Below are 16366 nucleotides of genomic sequence, written 5' to 3'. Positions count from 1 at the left end.
GGTACCGCAACTCAAATGCTTTACAATTTAGAAAGCAATGGGTCAAGGTTGGTTATTCATTTGGCCAGTGCAAGTACAAGAAAAAATTAATAACTTTATAGCCCAGAAACAATATTTGTAATGTCAAAAATGTAAAAACCTTCATCACACATGAAAATACGTCACTTTTTCAATAAATTCGCCCCCAAAAGATTAAATTAACAACAGATCAGGATTAGACTGGGCTGAAACCACAACTAAGATCTGTAATTAGTCGTCATGTGCCCAAGTACCGCTGTTTGAGAACCACTGTTTTTGAGCTTCTCTTTTTAAGACATTTTCTGACGTACGTTTTCCTCCTCGCAGCTCGACCTCAGGAGCAGAAGAAGACGAACTAGACGACCTCTGGAATTATCACAAACCTTAAATAAATTCCATTGCAAACTTCTCGTGTCCTGTTTGTTTCGTGTTAAGCACAGATTGAGGCTGGAGACACTCAGAAAACTAGATCTGGTTGAATCTGAGCTAAAAAAAATCTATAGTATTTGTAAAACTGATCAGATTTCTCTTCAGTTTGTTATGGCTGTGCAATTTATTTATTTATTTTGGTTTATTTATAAGTTCTGCCTTGTCTGTGATTAACTGTGATGTTCTACAGAAAGCCTTAAAGTGCATATGAGCACAATTTTTGCTAAAACATAGTTAGCACAATTTTGTTAAAAGTTTTAGCCAGCTTTCTTTAGTTTGACCATTTTATGGTAAATGGTCTCAACTTATATAGCGCTTTTCCACCTACATTAGGCACTCAAAGCACTTTACAGCAAGGATCCAGTCACCCATTCATACACCAGTGTACGCAGACACTGGGGCAATGTGGGTAAAGTGTCTTGCCCAAGGACACAACGACAGTGTGCACCTTCTGGAGGTGGGATTCGAACCCCGACCTTCTGATCATGAGACGACCCGCTCTACCATCTGCACCACTGTTGCCCCGTCATGTGATGTTTATAGTTTTCCCTTGAACACTGACAGGAAGTGACATAGATAGAGGCAAACAATTTTAAACTGTTGCCGTGCCGACCATGTTAATGCATTGGTTAGAGCCAGATCGATTTCTTTCCTTTATATAAAAGCTCGCTCTACGTGTCAGCCTGCTCTGCAAACTCAAGAGGCACCACCTGGATTCTCCGAGAACAAAGACCAGAGGCAGAGCGTAGATAGGCGTGACCTTTTATACTTTTGACATTGTCCCTAGAGGGCGCACCGTCACACTTTCAACAGATATAATCTAAATAAGTCATATTTTCAAAAGTATTAAAACCTGTCTAATGCCCTTTAAGCGGCTAAAGTGACTCCTAAAACGATTATTTTTCTCCAACAATCAAATAAACCTTAATAGAATGTGAAATGTGTTGATCTTCAGGTAAGACTATAGGAACACTGACTGAACCTCGACCGGTCGACCGCAGGGGCCAAACCACAGCCTGAATATAAACGTGCGCCGTGATTCCTGATTTACTTTTGATTGACCCATTATTTTTTCCTGTGATATTTCAAGATTCCAAAATAACTTTCTTAAATTACAAAACTTTTCCAGAATTTCCATGACTGAACCCTGTCAGGACACAGGCTGTATAAACAAACTAAACTAATCAAAGTCCATTTCACAAGAGCATAAATAGATCAATAATGACAAATGTGCAACATTGAAACGATGAGTCTCTCTGCACTGCTTCGTGAGTCAAATTCATATCTTTAAAACGATTTAATAACTAAATGTAAACAGTAAAATTATCTGTGTTTCGGATTCAGTTTTTTGTGGCCTCGTCTGCCTGGGAGAACAGCTGAGCATCGAGCCAGCTCCAGGTCAAGGTAAGTCTTTGTGCTTTCAATGTTATACTGATTGTTTTGTGCTCAGCCATATGTGGTTAGACCATTTTGTTGTTTTTATCCTGAATCGTTTGGGAAATGAAACCTCCATTTGGTCACGCTTGAACAATATTAATGTGCCTGAAGGGGCCAATCAATAGGCTTTTAAAGATATGTGTTCAGGAATCTGCAACCTTTTCCTCCCATTGAAGCTTCTTATTTTTGGATATATTGAAAAGGAAGATTCAGCTCAAAACGTTGTATGTTTGCAGATTGCATTAAATCATAAGTGAATAATTTGGTGAAAAAAGAGAAAATGCTTCTTTCGATGTGATCAATATGAACTTATCAAGCCAGAAAAGTAGAAAACCTTTGGGGAGCAACTTGGAAAGTGCTGGAAAGAAACTGAGAACATGTGAACTTCAGGCTGTTCACTTTGAATTACTCGAACTCATCTGAAAATTCTAGAAAAGTCTAGAATGCAGAAGTTTGAACCTGTTATACAGGGGGTGCCCAAACCTTTTGTCTCCAAGGGCCAAAAGGAAAATGTGCCTTTGGCCTCAGGCCAAACACAGCGATTTCAGACGTGGAAGACATATAACTGTAAAAAAATATTTATTTATTTTCGGTGCTTGCATTTTATTCTATCTGTGCAAATATCCTGCTACACTAAAACAAATGTGAACTCTGGCAAAGCCTAGATTTAGGTGAAAAAAATCAACAATGGGAGCTACAAATTTGAGCAATATTGAGTAAAAAATGGGAACAACAACAATCCGTGCATCTTTAGCAAACTGCTTATACTGGACATTATGAGCCTGTTAATGTCAGGTTGCATCTGGCTCGTATGTCATCAAGGTGTGAGTCAGTGAGTGACCTCTGAGTCTGGATTTGTTGAACTACCAAAGTTTGTAGTTTTACTTGTTTGTTTTTCTTCGTTACTTTCCATTACGGCAAAACAAGAGCTTATCAGTGTCATGGTGACGCCTGTTTCTATAGTACCTACTGTGACTTTACTTCATTCATTAACTCAAAGAAAATGCGATATTAGATAGTTTTGAAAGTGTCAGTCAGCAGACATTCTTTCAAAAGTCAATTTTGTTGATGTCAAAAACCTTTGCAATAAAAGTTGGAAAACTGGTAAAGTCGTTGTGCTACGACGCTCTGTGTGATTGATAAACAATGAGCGACAACAGTGTTTCCTCATCTTTGCGGGAGGAGCAAAACAGCGCCGCCAATTTAATGCAGGTGGCCAAAAAGTGTACTGCATCCATGCTGTGAGGGCTTACCATTGAGAATGAATGGGAAAAGTTAAGAGAGCTAGTATTAACCTTACACGGACGCAAAAGATAGGTCACCCTCTGGCGGGCCAATGAAAATTTGAGCACCTCTATAACTTTATGGTCATGATGTTGCCCACAGATGTCCGTACGTCCAGGTCCACAGAGGACAGAGTTTTGCAGCTGCAGATGGAGGTGGATGGCCCTGAGCCCTGGAGCCTGTCGGTGGGATCCTCTGTAGAGATCAGATGTTCCCTGTCCCCAGGCTCAGACCTGGAAGAGACAGAGAAGCTCAATCTACATCTGGAGAAGACAACAATGTCGTCTATAGAGGTGCAAAAATAACACAAAGAAGGGAATATCAGAAATGTTAATAGGAAGGGCACACATGTAAAACCATAGAAAAAAAGTAGATCAACCCACTTCTCACACCTCTGTCTGTGTGATGATGAATGTGTCTAAACACAGTAAGATCCTTTCACTAAAATATCTTTTCTGACAGAGACTTCCCACAACACCATCCTCCAAAGGGATCTCCTACACTCTGAACCCGGTCAGTCTTGAGGACAGGGGGCTGTACAGCTGTGGGGGCGTCACCACTCACCCACAAATAACAGTGGAAAGTGCTCACAAGTTAATCTGGGTCAATGGTAAATTATATTTCCAATCCGTGAAACAACCTGCCTCCCTTTTCTTGGAAGCCGAACAACTTGATAAATGCCTTACAGATTCTTCTCCAGCTGCGAGTCTCGAGATTCTCAAAGTCAACAGAGTAAAGTATTTCTACGACAAATCATTTACGATCGGATGTAAACTGCCCAATGACCAGTCAGAGTGGAAAATCATGAGGTTCGTGAGCCACAACTACTTACCATTTCTACTGAGAGGTCCTTGTACAAACTTTCAGCTCTCAATTATTATCTCTGTTTTCCTACAACTCCACTTGAATATATGGACTTGTAGTAGTTTTCCCCTTTGTCTTTGTTGTTTTCCACAGTGCAAGTGAAAAAACTGGAAGCATCACAGAATGTCCAAACCAAGAGCGATCTGGTGATGTTCTTTCCTGCACCATTCCCTCACTGCCACTTCCCGTTTCTAAAACTCGACGATATGATCCATTTTGGTGCGAATCTTCGACTAGACAGAAAAGCAACATTTTTAATATGACCCAAGCTGGTAAGAAATGTCTCAATGCTTAATGTTTCGTCAAAAACAGACCCATGGCTGAACTAGTGCATGTATTTTGGTCAAAGAAGAGGAGCGAGGTGGCCTGGATTACCTCGTGACCAGGTTTGAAGTGACCTCGGCCTGGTTCGTCAGAGAAGGCGACTCTGTGGTCATTCAGTGTAAAGTTGGACTCGACAAACAGAACAACAGTGACAAAATGGACCTGCAGCTGATCTGGACCAAGAGGAACCCCGGAAACGACATGACGGTTTGGGACAAATCATCTGTCTTTATGTGACCCATCTGATGCATCCTCTTACGCTCACATACAGTTCAAGTTTTGTCCTTGTCCTCATTATGAACAGGGCCTCTCTCTTAGGTACCATTGGTATTGAAAACATTAATGTATCAAAAGCAGGTACAGAAAAAAAATCTATCTTTTGAGAGTTTTGATGCCTGTTGGTCCGGACACAGTATTAAAGAACAAAACATTATTACTGCACATACACAATGATCTTTTTACCGCCTACACTTTGGCTTTGACCTTCACTCTTTTTAGGGATGGACTCTCTCAATGGCATATTTAAAGAAAAATGTTACTGAATGATTAAATGAGGACCCAGAGCATCATAGTGTCAGTAAAATCTGTGGGAAAGAGACGTCATACAGAAGGATGGGCAGGATCAGGGTCACGAGTTTTAGACAATTGCTTTAAATGCACAAATAAGGGAAAACATTTGTACCCATCAATCTACATCAGTATGTGGTTACAGGTGGCACTGAGCCAGCAAGCGTTGAAACCCATAAACTACACAATAAGCAACATTACCCATGAGCACTCGGGAGTGTACAGCTGCTGGGATGATGGCACTCTCTCAAACGTCTTTGCTCTCGCCTGGCATCATTTCATCTGGGTCCAAGGTGAGTAAGATTTAAAGACTGTATCTGCTCAGAAGCATTAAGAAGGCTACTTAATCATCCTGTTATGTCTTTCATATCCGCAGACGAGTCGCCTCCAGTGACCATCAATGTCTTAAGCCACAACAGAACTCAGTTTTTCCACAATGAAGAGGTGACGATGGGCTGCCAGCTGCCCAACGACCAAAGCCAGTGGAAGTTAAAGGGGTCAGTCACATTACTCAGCCATGAATAAAACCTCATTGTGTGTTTTGACTTTCTATAGTTGACTTTCTCAGGGCCGTAAGATTGAAGAAATGATAAGTTATGTTCTGAAGAAAGAAAGAATCAATGCATGATCATTGTGTCTGTTTAGATTTGACGAATGGACAGGCGTTATAAAGGAGTGTGAGCGGTCAGAGTTGTCCTCCTCGGGTCTCCTGTCTTGTACTGTGAAGTTTGGATATCCCTGGACTGATTTCCTGTTCTGGTGCGAGTCTACGACAGGAATAAGAAGCAACGTCCTAAACATGACCAATACAGGTATGAGGAAGATCCTTTGTGAAATGAGAAACAACATCAAAACATCTTTCAACAAACTTTCATCAATTCAGCCCAAGAATTATGTAACTCTTGCGCATCTGTTTCAATAAGCTACGATTTTCTTGCAACGACTGAATAACTCTGTAATAACTCAGCCCATGTGACAGTTTCTGATCAATGTTTTTATTTCTTGTGCAGTTGGAGACGCCGTTCTGGAAGCCCCGCCTCTTCCTGTGATGGAGGGGGATGACCTCACGCTGCGCTGTTTACGGAAAAACAGAACCACGGGCGAAATCAAGCCAGAGAAGAAAGTGGACACGTTCTTCAAGCACAACTCAAGAACCTTCGAGTAAACTATTGCTTCTTTGAACACAAAATAACAGTTCAGACGATGTGCAGAAAGAAGGGAGGGAATAAAATAGCCAACAAAAATATTCAGAATGTGCTTTCATTGTGCAGTCATTTGCTAAAGTGTTAATTGAAAACAAAAATATAGACATTTCTAACTCTAATCTTGTGTTTTCAAGGTGGAGCAACGTGGGAAGCATCACACTGAAAAATGTGACCAAAGAAAATGAAGGTCTTTATAACTGTCGGCCGGACGACAGAGTATCAACTCTTGACACTTATGTCACTGTGAAAGGTACCACAACTCAAATGGTTTACAATTTAGAAAGCAACGGTTTAAGGTTGGTTATTCATTTGGCCAGTACAAGTACAAGAAAAAATTAATAACTTTATAGCCCAGAAACAATATTTGTAACGTCAAAAATGCAAAAACCTTCATCACACATGAAAATACGTCACTTTTTCAATAAATTCGCCGCCAAAAGATTAAATAAACAACAGATCAGGATTAGACTGGGCTGAAACCACAACTAAGATCTGTAATTAGTCGTCATGTGCCCAAGTACCGCTGTTTGAGAACCACTGTTTTTGAGCTTCTCTTTTTAAGACATTTTCTGACGTACGTTTTCCTCCTCGCAGCTCGACCTCAGGAGCAGAAGAAGACGAACTAGACAACCTCTGGAATTATCACAAACCTTAAATAAATTCCATTGCAAACTTCTCGTGTCCTGTTTGTTTCGTGTTAAGCACAGATTGAGGCTGGAGACACTCAGAAAACTAGATCTGGTTGAATCTGAGCTAAAAAAAATATATAGTATTTGTAAAACTGATCAGATTTCTCTTCAGTTTGTTATGGCTGTGCAATTTATTTATTTATTTTGGTTTATTTATAAGTTCTGCCTTGTCTGTGATTAACTGTGATGTTCTACAGAAAGCCTTAAAGTGCATATGAGCACAATTTTTGCTAAAACATAGTTAGCACAATTTTGTTAAAAGTTTTAGCCAGCTTTCTTTAGTTTGACCATTTTATGGTAAATGGTCTCAACTTATATAGCGCTTTTCCACCTACATTAGGCACTCAAAGCGCTTTACAGCAAGGATCCAGTCACCCATGCATACTCTCATTCATACACCAGTGTACGCAGACACTGAGGGCAATGTGGGTAAAGTGTCTTGCCCAAGGACACAACGACAGTGTGCACCTTCTGGAGGTGGGATTCGAACCCCCAACCTTCCGATCATGAGACGACCCGCTCTACCATCTGCACCACTGTCGCCCCGTTATGTGATGTTTATAGTTTTCCCTTGAACACTGACAGGAAGTGACATAGATAGAGGCAAACAATTTTAAACTGTTGCCGTGCCGACCATGTTAATGCATTGGTTAGAGCCAGATCGATTTCTTTCCTTTATATAAAAGCTCGCTCTACGTGTCAGCCTGCTCTGCAAACTCAAGAGGCACCACCTGGATTCTCCGAGAACAAAGACCAGAGGCAGAGCGTAGATAGACGTGACCTTTTATACTTTTGACATTGTCCCTAGAGGGCGCACCGTCACACTTTCAACAGATATAATCTAAATAAGTCATATTTTCAAAAGTATTAAAACCTGTCTAATGCCCTTTAAGCGGCTAAAGTGACTCCTAAAACGATTATTTTTCTCCAACAATCAAATAAACCTTAATAGAATGTGAAATGTGTTGATCTTCAGGTAAGACTATAGGAACACTGACTGAACCTCGACCGGTCGACCGCAGGGGCCAAACCACAGCCTGAATATAAACGTGCGCCGTGATTCCTGATTTACTTTTGATTGACCCATTATTTTTTCCTGTGATATTTTAGGATTCCAAAATAACTTTCTTAAAATTCTAAAACTTTTCCAGGATTTCCATGACTGAACCCTGTCAGACTGTATAAACAAACTAAACTAATCAAAGTCCATTTCACAAGAGCATAAATAGATCAATAATGACAAATGTGCAACATTGAAACGATGAGTCTCTCTGCACTGCTTCGTGAGTCAAATTCATATCTTTAAAACGATTTAATAACTAAATGTAAACAGTAAAATTATCTGTGTTTCGGATTCAGTTTTTTGTGGCCTCGTCTGCCTGGGAGAACAGCTGAGCATCGAGCCAGCTCCAGGTCAAGGTAAGTCTTTGTGCTTTCAGTGTTATACTGATTGTTTTGTGCTCAGCCATATGTGGTTAGACCATTTTGTTGTTTTTATCCTGAATCGTTTGGGAAATTAAACCTCCATTTGGTCACGCTTGAACAATATTAATGTGCCTGAAGGGGCCAATCAATAGGCTTTTAAAGATATGTGTTCAGGAATCTGCAACCTTTTCCTCCCATTGAAGCTTCTTATTTTTGGATATATTGAAAAGGAAGATTCAGCTCAAAACGTTGTATGTTTGCAGATTGCATTAAATCATAAGTGAATAATTTGGTGAAAAAAGAGAAAATGTTTCTTTCGATGTGATCAATATGAACTTATCAAGCCAGAAAAGTAGAAAACCTTTGGGGAGCAACTTGGAAAGTGCTGGAAAGGAACTGAGAACATGTGAACTTCAGGCTGTTCACTTTGAATTACTCGAACTCATCTGAAAATTCTAGAAAAGTCTAGAATGCAGAAGTTTGAACCTGTTATACAGGGGGTGCCCAAACTTTTTGTCTCCAAGGGCCAAAAGGAAAATGTGCCTTTGGCCTCAGGCCAAACACAGCGATTTCAGACGTGGAAGACATATAACTGTAAAAAAATATTTATTTATTTTCGGTGCTTGCATTTTATTCTATCTGTGCAAATATCCTGCTACACTAAAACAAATGTGAACTCTGGCAAAGCCTAGATTTAGGTGAAAAAAATCAACAATGGGAGCTACAAATTTGAGCAATATTGAGTAAAAAATGGGAACAACAACAATCCGTGCATCTTTAGCAAACTGCTTATACTGGACATTATGAGCCTGGTAATGTCAGGTTGCATCTGGCTCGTATGTCATCAAGGTGTGAGTCAGTGAGTGACCTCTGAGTCTGGATTTGTTGAACTACCAAAGTTTGTAGTTTTACTTGTTTGTTTTTCTTCGTTACTTTCCATTACGGCAAAACAAGAGCTTATCAGTGTCATGGTGACGCCTGTTTCTATAGTACCTACTGTGACTTTACTTCATTCATTAACTCAAAGAAAATGCGATATTAGATAATTTTGAAAGTGTCAGTCAGCAGACATTCTTTCAAAAGTCAATTTTGTTGATGTCAAAAACCTTTGCAATACAAGTTGGAAAACTGGTAAAGTCGTTGTGCTACGACGCTCTGTGTGATTGATAAACAATGAGCGACAACAGTGTTTCCTCATCTTTGCGGGAGGAGCGAAACAGCGCCCCCAATTTAATGCAGGTGGCCAAAAAGTGTACTGCATCCATGCTGTGAGGGCTTACCATTGAGAATGAATGGGAAAAGTTAAGAGAGCTAGTATTAACCTTACACGGACGCAAAAGATAGGTCACCCTCTGGCGGGCCAATGAACATTTGAGCACCTCTATAACTTTATGGTCATGATTTTGCCCACAGATGTCCGTACGTCCAGGTCCACAGAGGACAGAGTTTTGCAGCTGCAGATGGAGGTGGATGGCCCTGAGCCCTGGAGCCTGTCGGTGGGATCCTCTGTAGAGATCAGATGTTCCCTGTCCCCAGGCTCAGACCTGGAAGAGACAGAGAAGCTCAATCTACATCTGGAGAAGACAACAATGTCGTCTATAGAGGTGCAAAAATAACACAAAGAAGGGAATATCAGAAATGTTAATAGGAAGAGCACACATGTAAAACCATAGAAAAAAAGTAGATCAACCCACTTCTCACACCTCTGTCTGTGTGATGATGAATGTGTCTAAACACAGTAAGATCCTTTCACTAAAATATCTTTTCTGACAGATACTTCCCACAACACCATCCTCCAAAGGGATCTCCTACACTCTGAACCCGGTCAGTCTTGAGGACAGGGGGCTGTACAGCTGTGGGGGCGTCACCACTCACCCACAAATAACAGTGGAAAGTGCTCACAAGTTAATCTGGGTCAATGGTAAATTATATTTCCAATCCGTGAAACAACCTGCCTCCCTTTTCTATGAAGCCGAACAACTTGATAAATGCCTTACAGATTCTTCTCCAGCTGCGAGTCTCGAGATTCTCAAAGTCAACAGAGTAAAGTATTTTCATGACACAACATTTACGATCGGATGTAAACTGCCCAATGACCAGTCAGAGTGGAAAATCATGAGGTTCGTGAGCCACAACCACTTACTACTGATGAGAGGTCCTTGTACAAACTTTCAGCTCTCAATTATTATCTCTGTTTTCCTACAACTCCACTTGAATGTATGGAGTAGTAGTAGTTTTCCCCTTTATCTTTGTTGTTTTCCACAGTGCAAGTGAAAAAACTGGAAGCATCACAGAATGTCCAAACCAAGAGCGATCTGGTGATGTTCTTTCCTGCACCATTCCCTCACTGCCACTTCCCTCTTCTAAAACTCGACGATATGATCCATTTTGGTGCGAATCTTCAACTGGACAGAAAAGCAACATTTTTAATATGACCCAAGCTGGTAAGAAATGTCTCAATGCTTAATGTTTCGTCAAAAACAGACCCATGGCTGAACTAGTGCATGTATTTTGGTCAAAGAATTTACAAAGCGAGGTGGCCTGGATTACCTCGTGACCATATTTGAAGTGACCTCGGCCTGGTTCGTCAGAGAAGGCGACTCTGTGGTCATTCAGTGTAAAGTTGCACTCGACAAACAGAACAACAGCGACAAGTTGGACCTGCAGCTGATCTGGACCAAGAGGAACCCCGGAAACGACATGACGGTTTGGGACAAAATCATCTGTCTTTATCTGACCCATCTGATGCATCCTCTTACACTCAAACAGTTCAAGTTTTGTCCTTGTCCTCATTATGAACAGGGCCTCTCTCTTAGGTACCATTGGTATTGAAAACATTAATGTATCAAAAGCAGGTACAGAAAAAAATCTATCTTTTTTGAGTTTTGATGCCTGTTGGCCCGGACACAGTATTAAAGAGCAAAACATTATTACCGCACATACAGTGCCTATCAAAAGTATTCATACACCTTGAACTTTTGCACATTCTGTCATGTTTACAACCCTAAACATAAAGATTTTATTTTGTGTTTTTTTACTGAACGTTCACACACAAGTAACCGACAACTGTGAAGTGAAAGCAAAATGATACATGATTCTGTTATTTTTCAAAAAATAGAAAACCGAAAAGTGGGGCGTGAATAAGTATGAATACAGCATGAATGAATACTTTGTGGAACCCCCTTTAACTGCAATAACAGCAGCAAGTCTTTTGGGGTTTGACTCTACAAGATGTGCACATGTAGAGACTGACATTTTAGCCCATTCATCTTTAAAAAACAACTCAAGCTCTGTCACATTAGAAGGAGACTTTTCACTTTTCTATTTTTTGAAAAATAACGGAATCATGTATCATTTAGCTTTCACTTCACAGTTGTCTGTTACTTGTGTGTGAACGTTCAGTAAAAAAATCAAAATGAAATCTTTATGTTTAGGGTTGTAAACATGACAAAATGTGCAAAAGTCCAAGGTGTATGAATACTTTCGAGAGGCACTGTACACAATGATCTTTTTACCGCCTACACTTCGGCTTTGACCTTCACTCTTTTTAGGGATGGACTCTTTCAATGGCATCTATTATAGAAAACGCAATCTCAATGGCCGACGTCCTGGGCGCCGCCATGTTTATTTCCCATACCGACTTTGAAGCTAAGCAGGGAAGGGCCTGGTTAGACCTGGGATGGGAGACCGTTTGGCAACACCAGGAAGCCTGGCGAGAGTAGTGAGTGTGTGTGTGGTTGGTGTTGGGGGCTGATGTGCGCAGACTGGTTGCCTGTCCATGAATAATGCACCAAATTGTTAAGCGACTTTGAGCGTCTGGAAAAGCGCTCTAATGCATTATTACTCTTATTATTATTATTACATCCGCGGCCGGCCCCCACGTGACAATCCCACCGGCCGCGGGCATTGGCCACAGGTCCATATGGACCGCGGTGCTGCTGTCGGAGGACAACCCGCTGTCACAAAAACGCGCGTGCACGAGATCTGACTGCCGTGCGTGTGCGCGCATCCAAACAGGGCGGTGTGTACGTGTGTGCGCGCGTGTGTGCGCGCGTGTGTGCGTGCGCGCGTGTGTGTGTGCGCGCGCGCATCCAAACAGGGCGATCAAACGCGCTGCTCCGAGTGATTTATCCTCCGTGTGAGTAAAAGTGAAAATGAAACTACCACTTAACGAGCGCATGGCCTGAACTGCGTAGTTTTTTTCTTTTTTTTTTACTTTGCTGCTGTACCATTTGTTTTCTATTTTGCTTTCACGTATTGTGAGCTCAGAGGTACATTTTATTCTAAAGCAGCTTGGAAAGCATTGCCAATTTTATTGTAAGGTTATAAATACTGTCTAACAACGATCATTAGGCTATTTCAGTTCAAAATCAACTTATTATTTTTTTGATTGTACACGACCGTGATGCACCAAACCACGGGTCCTGCACCGTGAACCGCACCGTTAGAGCTGAACCCTTAATATTTATCCATGCTTATCCCACTGTCTCTTGAATTCTATTCCCTGAGTTTAGCGAACATATTGTCGTTGTAGTTCATAAGAAAGGAGTACGGGTGCATCAAACACTCCAATTGCAGTTTGTTTGAAATTATTTTTAGCATTCATTATTTTACACATTTGTAGTGGCCATAGTTTTTGGAATGGGTTGGGAACCACTGGTCTACAGCTGAACTGTGTGACGGGTTGGACATTATCACTCATAATCTCAGAATATCAAATGTGGAGACTAGCGAGGCCTGGCCGAAGGCCGGGTCTCAGCTAGTACTTAAAGAAAAACATTATTGGTTGAATGATTAAATGAGGACCCAGAGCATCATAGTGTCAGTAAAATCTGTGGGAAACAGACGTCATACAGAAGGATGGGCGGGATCAGGGTCACGAGTTTTAGATAATTGCTTTAAAACAAATGCACAAATAAGGGAAAACATTTGTACCCATAAAATCAATCAACATACATCAGTGTGTGGTTACAGGTGGCACTGAGCCAGCAAGCGTCGAAGCCCATAAACTACACAATAAGCAACATTACCCATGAGCACTCTGGAGTGTACAGCTGCTGGGATGATGGCACTCTCTCAAACGTCTTTGCTCTCGCCTGGCATCGTTTCATCTGGGTCCAAGGTGAGTAAGATTTAAAGACTGTATCTGTTCAGAAGCTTTAAGAAGGCTACTTAATCATCCTGATATCTTTTATATCCGCAGACGAGTCGCCTCCAGTGACCATCAATGTCTTAAGCCACAACAGAACTCAGTTTTTCCACAATGAAGAGGTGACGATGGGCTGCCAGCTGCCCAACGACCAAAGCCAGTGGAAGTTAAAGGGGTTAGTCACATTACTCAGCCATGAATATAACCTCATTGTGTGTTTTGACTTTCTATAGTTGACTTTCTCAGGGCCGTAAGATTGACGAAATGATAAGTTATGTTCTGAAGAAAGAAAGAATCAATGCATGATCATTGTGTCTGTTTAGATTTGACAAATGGACAGGCGTTATAAAGGAGTGTGAACGGTCAGAGTTGTCCTCCTCGGGTCTCCTGTCTTGTACTGTGAAGTTTGGATATCCCTGGACTGATTATCTGTTCTGGTGCGAGTCTACGACAGGAATAAGAAGTAGCGTCCTAAACATGACCAACATAGGTATGAGGAAGATCCTTTGTGTCATCTTTCAACAAACTTTCATCAATTCAGCCCAAGAATTATGTAACTCTTGCGCATCTGTTTCAATAAGCTACGATTTCCTTGCAACGACTGAATAACTCTGTAACTAACTCACTGACAGTTTCTGATCAATTAAATGTGTTTATTTTTTGTGCAGTTGGAGCCGCCGTTCTGGAAGCCCCGCCTCTTCCTGTGATGGAGGGAGATGACCTCACACTGCGCTGTCTACGGAAAAACAAAACCACGGGCGAAATCAAGCCAGAGAAGAAAGTGAACACGTTCTTCAGGCGCAACTCAATGACCTTCGAGTAAACTATTGCTTCTTTGAACACAAAATAACAGTTCAGACGATGTGCAGAAAGAAGGGAGGGAATAAAATAGCCAACAAAAATATTCAGAATGTGCTTTCATTGTGATGTCATTTGCTAAAGCGTTAATTGCAAACAAAAAAATTTACATTTCTAACTCTAATCTTGTGTTTTCAAGGTGGAGCAACGTGGGAAGTATCACACTGAAAAATGTGACGAAAGAAAATGAAGGTCTTTATAGCTGTCGACCGGACGACACAGTATCAACTGTTGACACTTATGTCACTGTGAAAGGTACCACAACTCAAATGTTTTACAATTTACTCTTTACAATTTAGAAAGCAATGGGTCAAGGTTGGTTATTCATTTGGCCAGTACAAGTAAAAAAAATTTTTAATAATTTTATAGCCCAGAAACAATATTTGTTACGTCAAAAATGCAAAAACCTTCATCACACATGAAAATACGTCACTTTTTCAATAAATACTAGGATTAGACTGGGCTGAAACCACAACTAAGATCTGTAATTAGTCGTCATGTCCCCAAGTACCACTGTTTGAGAACCACTGTTTTTGAGCTTCTCTTTTTAAGGCATTTTCTGACGTACGTTTTCCTCCTCGCAGCTCGACCTCAGGAGCAGAAAAAGACTAACTAACGTCTGGAATTATCACAAACCTTAAATAAATTCCATTGCAAACTTCTTGTGTCCTGTTTGTTTCTTGTTAAGCACGGATTGAGGCTGGAGACACTCAACACAAGTTCGAAGTTCATACAGTACAATTCCGTAATGCTGAAGCAGGCGTCTCTAAGCATTCGAGACAGACCCTTTGTTGGATCGTCAAGATTTTTTTCTAACTTTTTGGTGCTATGTTATGTCATGAATGCTTAAGAAGGATCTCAGCATCACAGTATGTCCGAGATTAGATTGAAGGACAAAACTGCAGAGTGCGGTAATGAGCTTTGACGTTCGAGCGGGACTCCATGCTGGACTCACAGACTAGCCTGTCCCGCTCGAGCATGTTCCTTAAAGGGGGGGTATTATGCAAAATCGACTTTTTCAAGCTTTACATCATGTTATTATGTCATTCCCTCATTAAAAACATGCCTGAAGTGTTGCCTTGGCACATTCACGTATTGTTGAGTAATCTGTAAAAACTCTGATGGCAGCCATTTTAGGGATAGGTTTGCCTGAGTCCTCCTAGGAACGCCCCCACCTCCTGGAGACGCCTCCGAGCTTTCGTCACCAGCCGAGTAATCAACCACTGCTCCTCAGCAGAACCCCCTCCCCACTGACGCCACAGACAGCGTGTGGAGGGGGCGTGTCGGAAAGGCTCAGAGGTTCTTAAAGAGACAGAGGCCTATTTCAAGACATTCACTACAGCCATTTTGAGAGAGCAGTTTTATACAAGGCAGTTATTCAAATTTAGTGCATTTACAGACCAACAGAAGGTTTCGTCATCATTGTAGTGTGATATAGACTGGTGCTATGTGATTGAAAAAAGCATAATACCCCCTCTTTAAAAGGGCATAAGGGCGGGATCTTCACTGTAGACTCGGCCCTTGTTTGGTCATTACCGCGCCTTTAGCTCTGATGCCAACGGCCTGTCAATCACTAATATGGTTTCTATAATTGTACCTCACCCAGCGTTATCACAGGAGAAATATCTAGCTGTAGAAAGTTTAACAAAATTAGGCACCAGGCTTTACAGTTGTTTAAAACGCGTGATGGAAAACTAGCTTGTACCACCGTTAGATGGATGTATTGCAACAATGGCGGCCCCCAGCTTTGTAGTCACAGAACTCTGCTACCCTTGGCCATTAGTTGTGACCCTCCTCTCTCAGTTCACTGCTCTCTAAGTCATGCCCATGAACTCTAGGACACGAAACCTAAATGTTAGTGTTTCCCAACAGGGCGTATGGGGACCCCTGAGGGTATGTGAAGACTCAGCTGGAAGTGCTTGGAATTATATTTCAGATAAAAAAGAAACTGAAAAAATAGCAGTCAAAAGAAACCTTTCTCATCATACTGGAAGTTTTCAAAGGATTGTTTAAATTGAGAATATGTTCATCCAAGAAGGAGCACACGTAAGAAGAGGGAGGACAGAGAAACTGAATACATGTTTTGTTGGAAGCTATGGAGATCTCGCTGAGCAAAC

General features: G+C 41.2%; 3 protein-coding genes across 4 annotated transcripts; all 3 read left to right on the top strand.

Annotated features, from left to right (window-relative positions):
• Nucleotides 1–1751: 1751 nt before the first annotated feature.
• Nucleotides 1752–4327, top strand: LOC306981023 (uncharacterized protein; the record flags this gene model as incomplete). Its single annotated transcript, XM_079580569.1, has 5 exons — nt 1752–1851; nt 3271–3461; nt 3631–3778; nt 3857–3977; nt 4126–4327. The coding sequence occupies exons 2-5, from the start codon at nt 3318–3320 to the stop codon at nt 4325–4327; spliced, it is 615 nt and encodes a 204-aa protein (XP_079436695.1). The 5' UTR covers nt 1752–1851; nt 3271–3317.
• Nucleotides 4328–4438: 111 nt separating this feature from the next.
• On the top strand, nt 4439–14876 carry LOC306980542 (uncharacterized protein). Of its 2 annotated transcripts, none has more exons than XM_079579975.1 (7): nt 4439–4563; nt 5069–5216; nt 5300–5420; nt 5569–5735; nt 5934–6084; nt 14389–14504; nt 14834–14876. In XM_079579975.1, the coding sequence occupies exons 1-7, from the start codon at nt 4513–4515 to the stop codon at nt 14863–14865; spliced, it is 786 nt and encodes a 261-aa protein (XP_079436101.1). In that variant the 5' UTR covers nt 4439–4512; the 3' UTR covers nt 14866–14876. The 2 variants fall into 2 exon arrangements, with proteins under 2 accessions (XP_079436101.1, XP_079436100.1); XM_079579974.1 differs by lacking the exons at nt 14389–14504; nt 14834–14876 and adding exons at nt 6263–6378; nt 6723–6801.
• On the top strand, nt 8137–14214 carry LOC306980635 (uncharacterized protein; the record flags this gene model as incomplete). The annotated part of the gene is made up of 10 exons (XM_079580061.1): nt 8137–8236; nt 9656–9846; nt 10016–10163; nt 10242–10362; nt 10508–10686; nt 10764–10948; nt 13217–13364; nt 13446–13566; nt 13715–13881; nt 14060–14214. Exons 2-10 carry the CDS (start codon nt 9703–9705, stop codon nt 14212–14214), a joined length of 1368 nt encoding a protein of 455 aa, XP_079436187.1. The 5' UTR covers nt 8137–8236; nt 9656–9702.
• Nucleotides 14877–16366: the final 1490 nt, after the last annotated feature.

This window comes from Gobius niger, assembly GCF_951799975.1.
Source record: "Gobius niger genome assembly, chromosome: 21".
Lineage (NCBI taxonomy): Eukaryota > Metazoa > Chordata > Actinopteri > Gobiiformes > Gobiidae > Gobius > Gobius niger.
The sequence above is the reverse complement of the archived record's forward strand: the minus strand, read 5'-3'. Positions and strand labels throughout refer to the sequence as shown.

Excerpts from the sequence above, each read along its gene's own strand:
- LOC306980542 (XM_079579975.1), top strand. The coding sequence starts at position 4,513 with ATGGACCTGCAGCTGATCTGGACCAAGAGGAACCCCGGAAACGACATG. Across the intron at positions 4,564-5,068 it reads ACCCCGGAAACGACATGACG|GTGGCACTGAGCCAGCAAGC; the intron begins GTTTGGGACAAA and ends ATGTGGTTACAG. Across the intron at positions 6,085-14,388 it reads CACAACTCAAGAACCTTCGA|GTGGAGCAACGTGGGAAGTA; the intron begins GTAAACTATTGC and ends TGTGTTTTCAAG.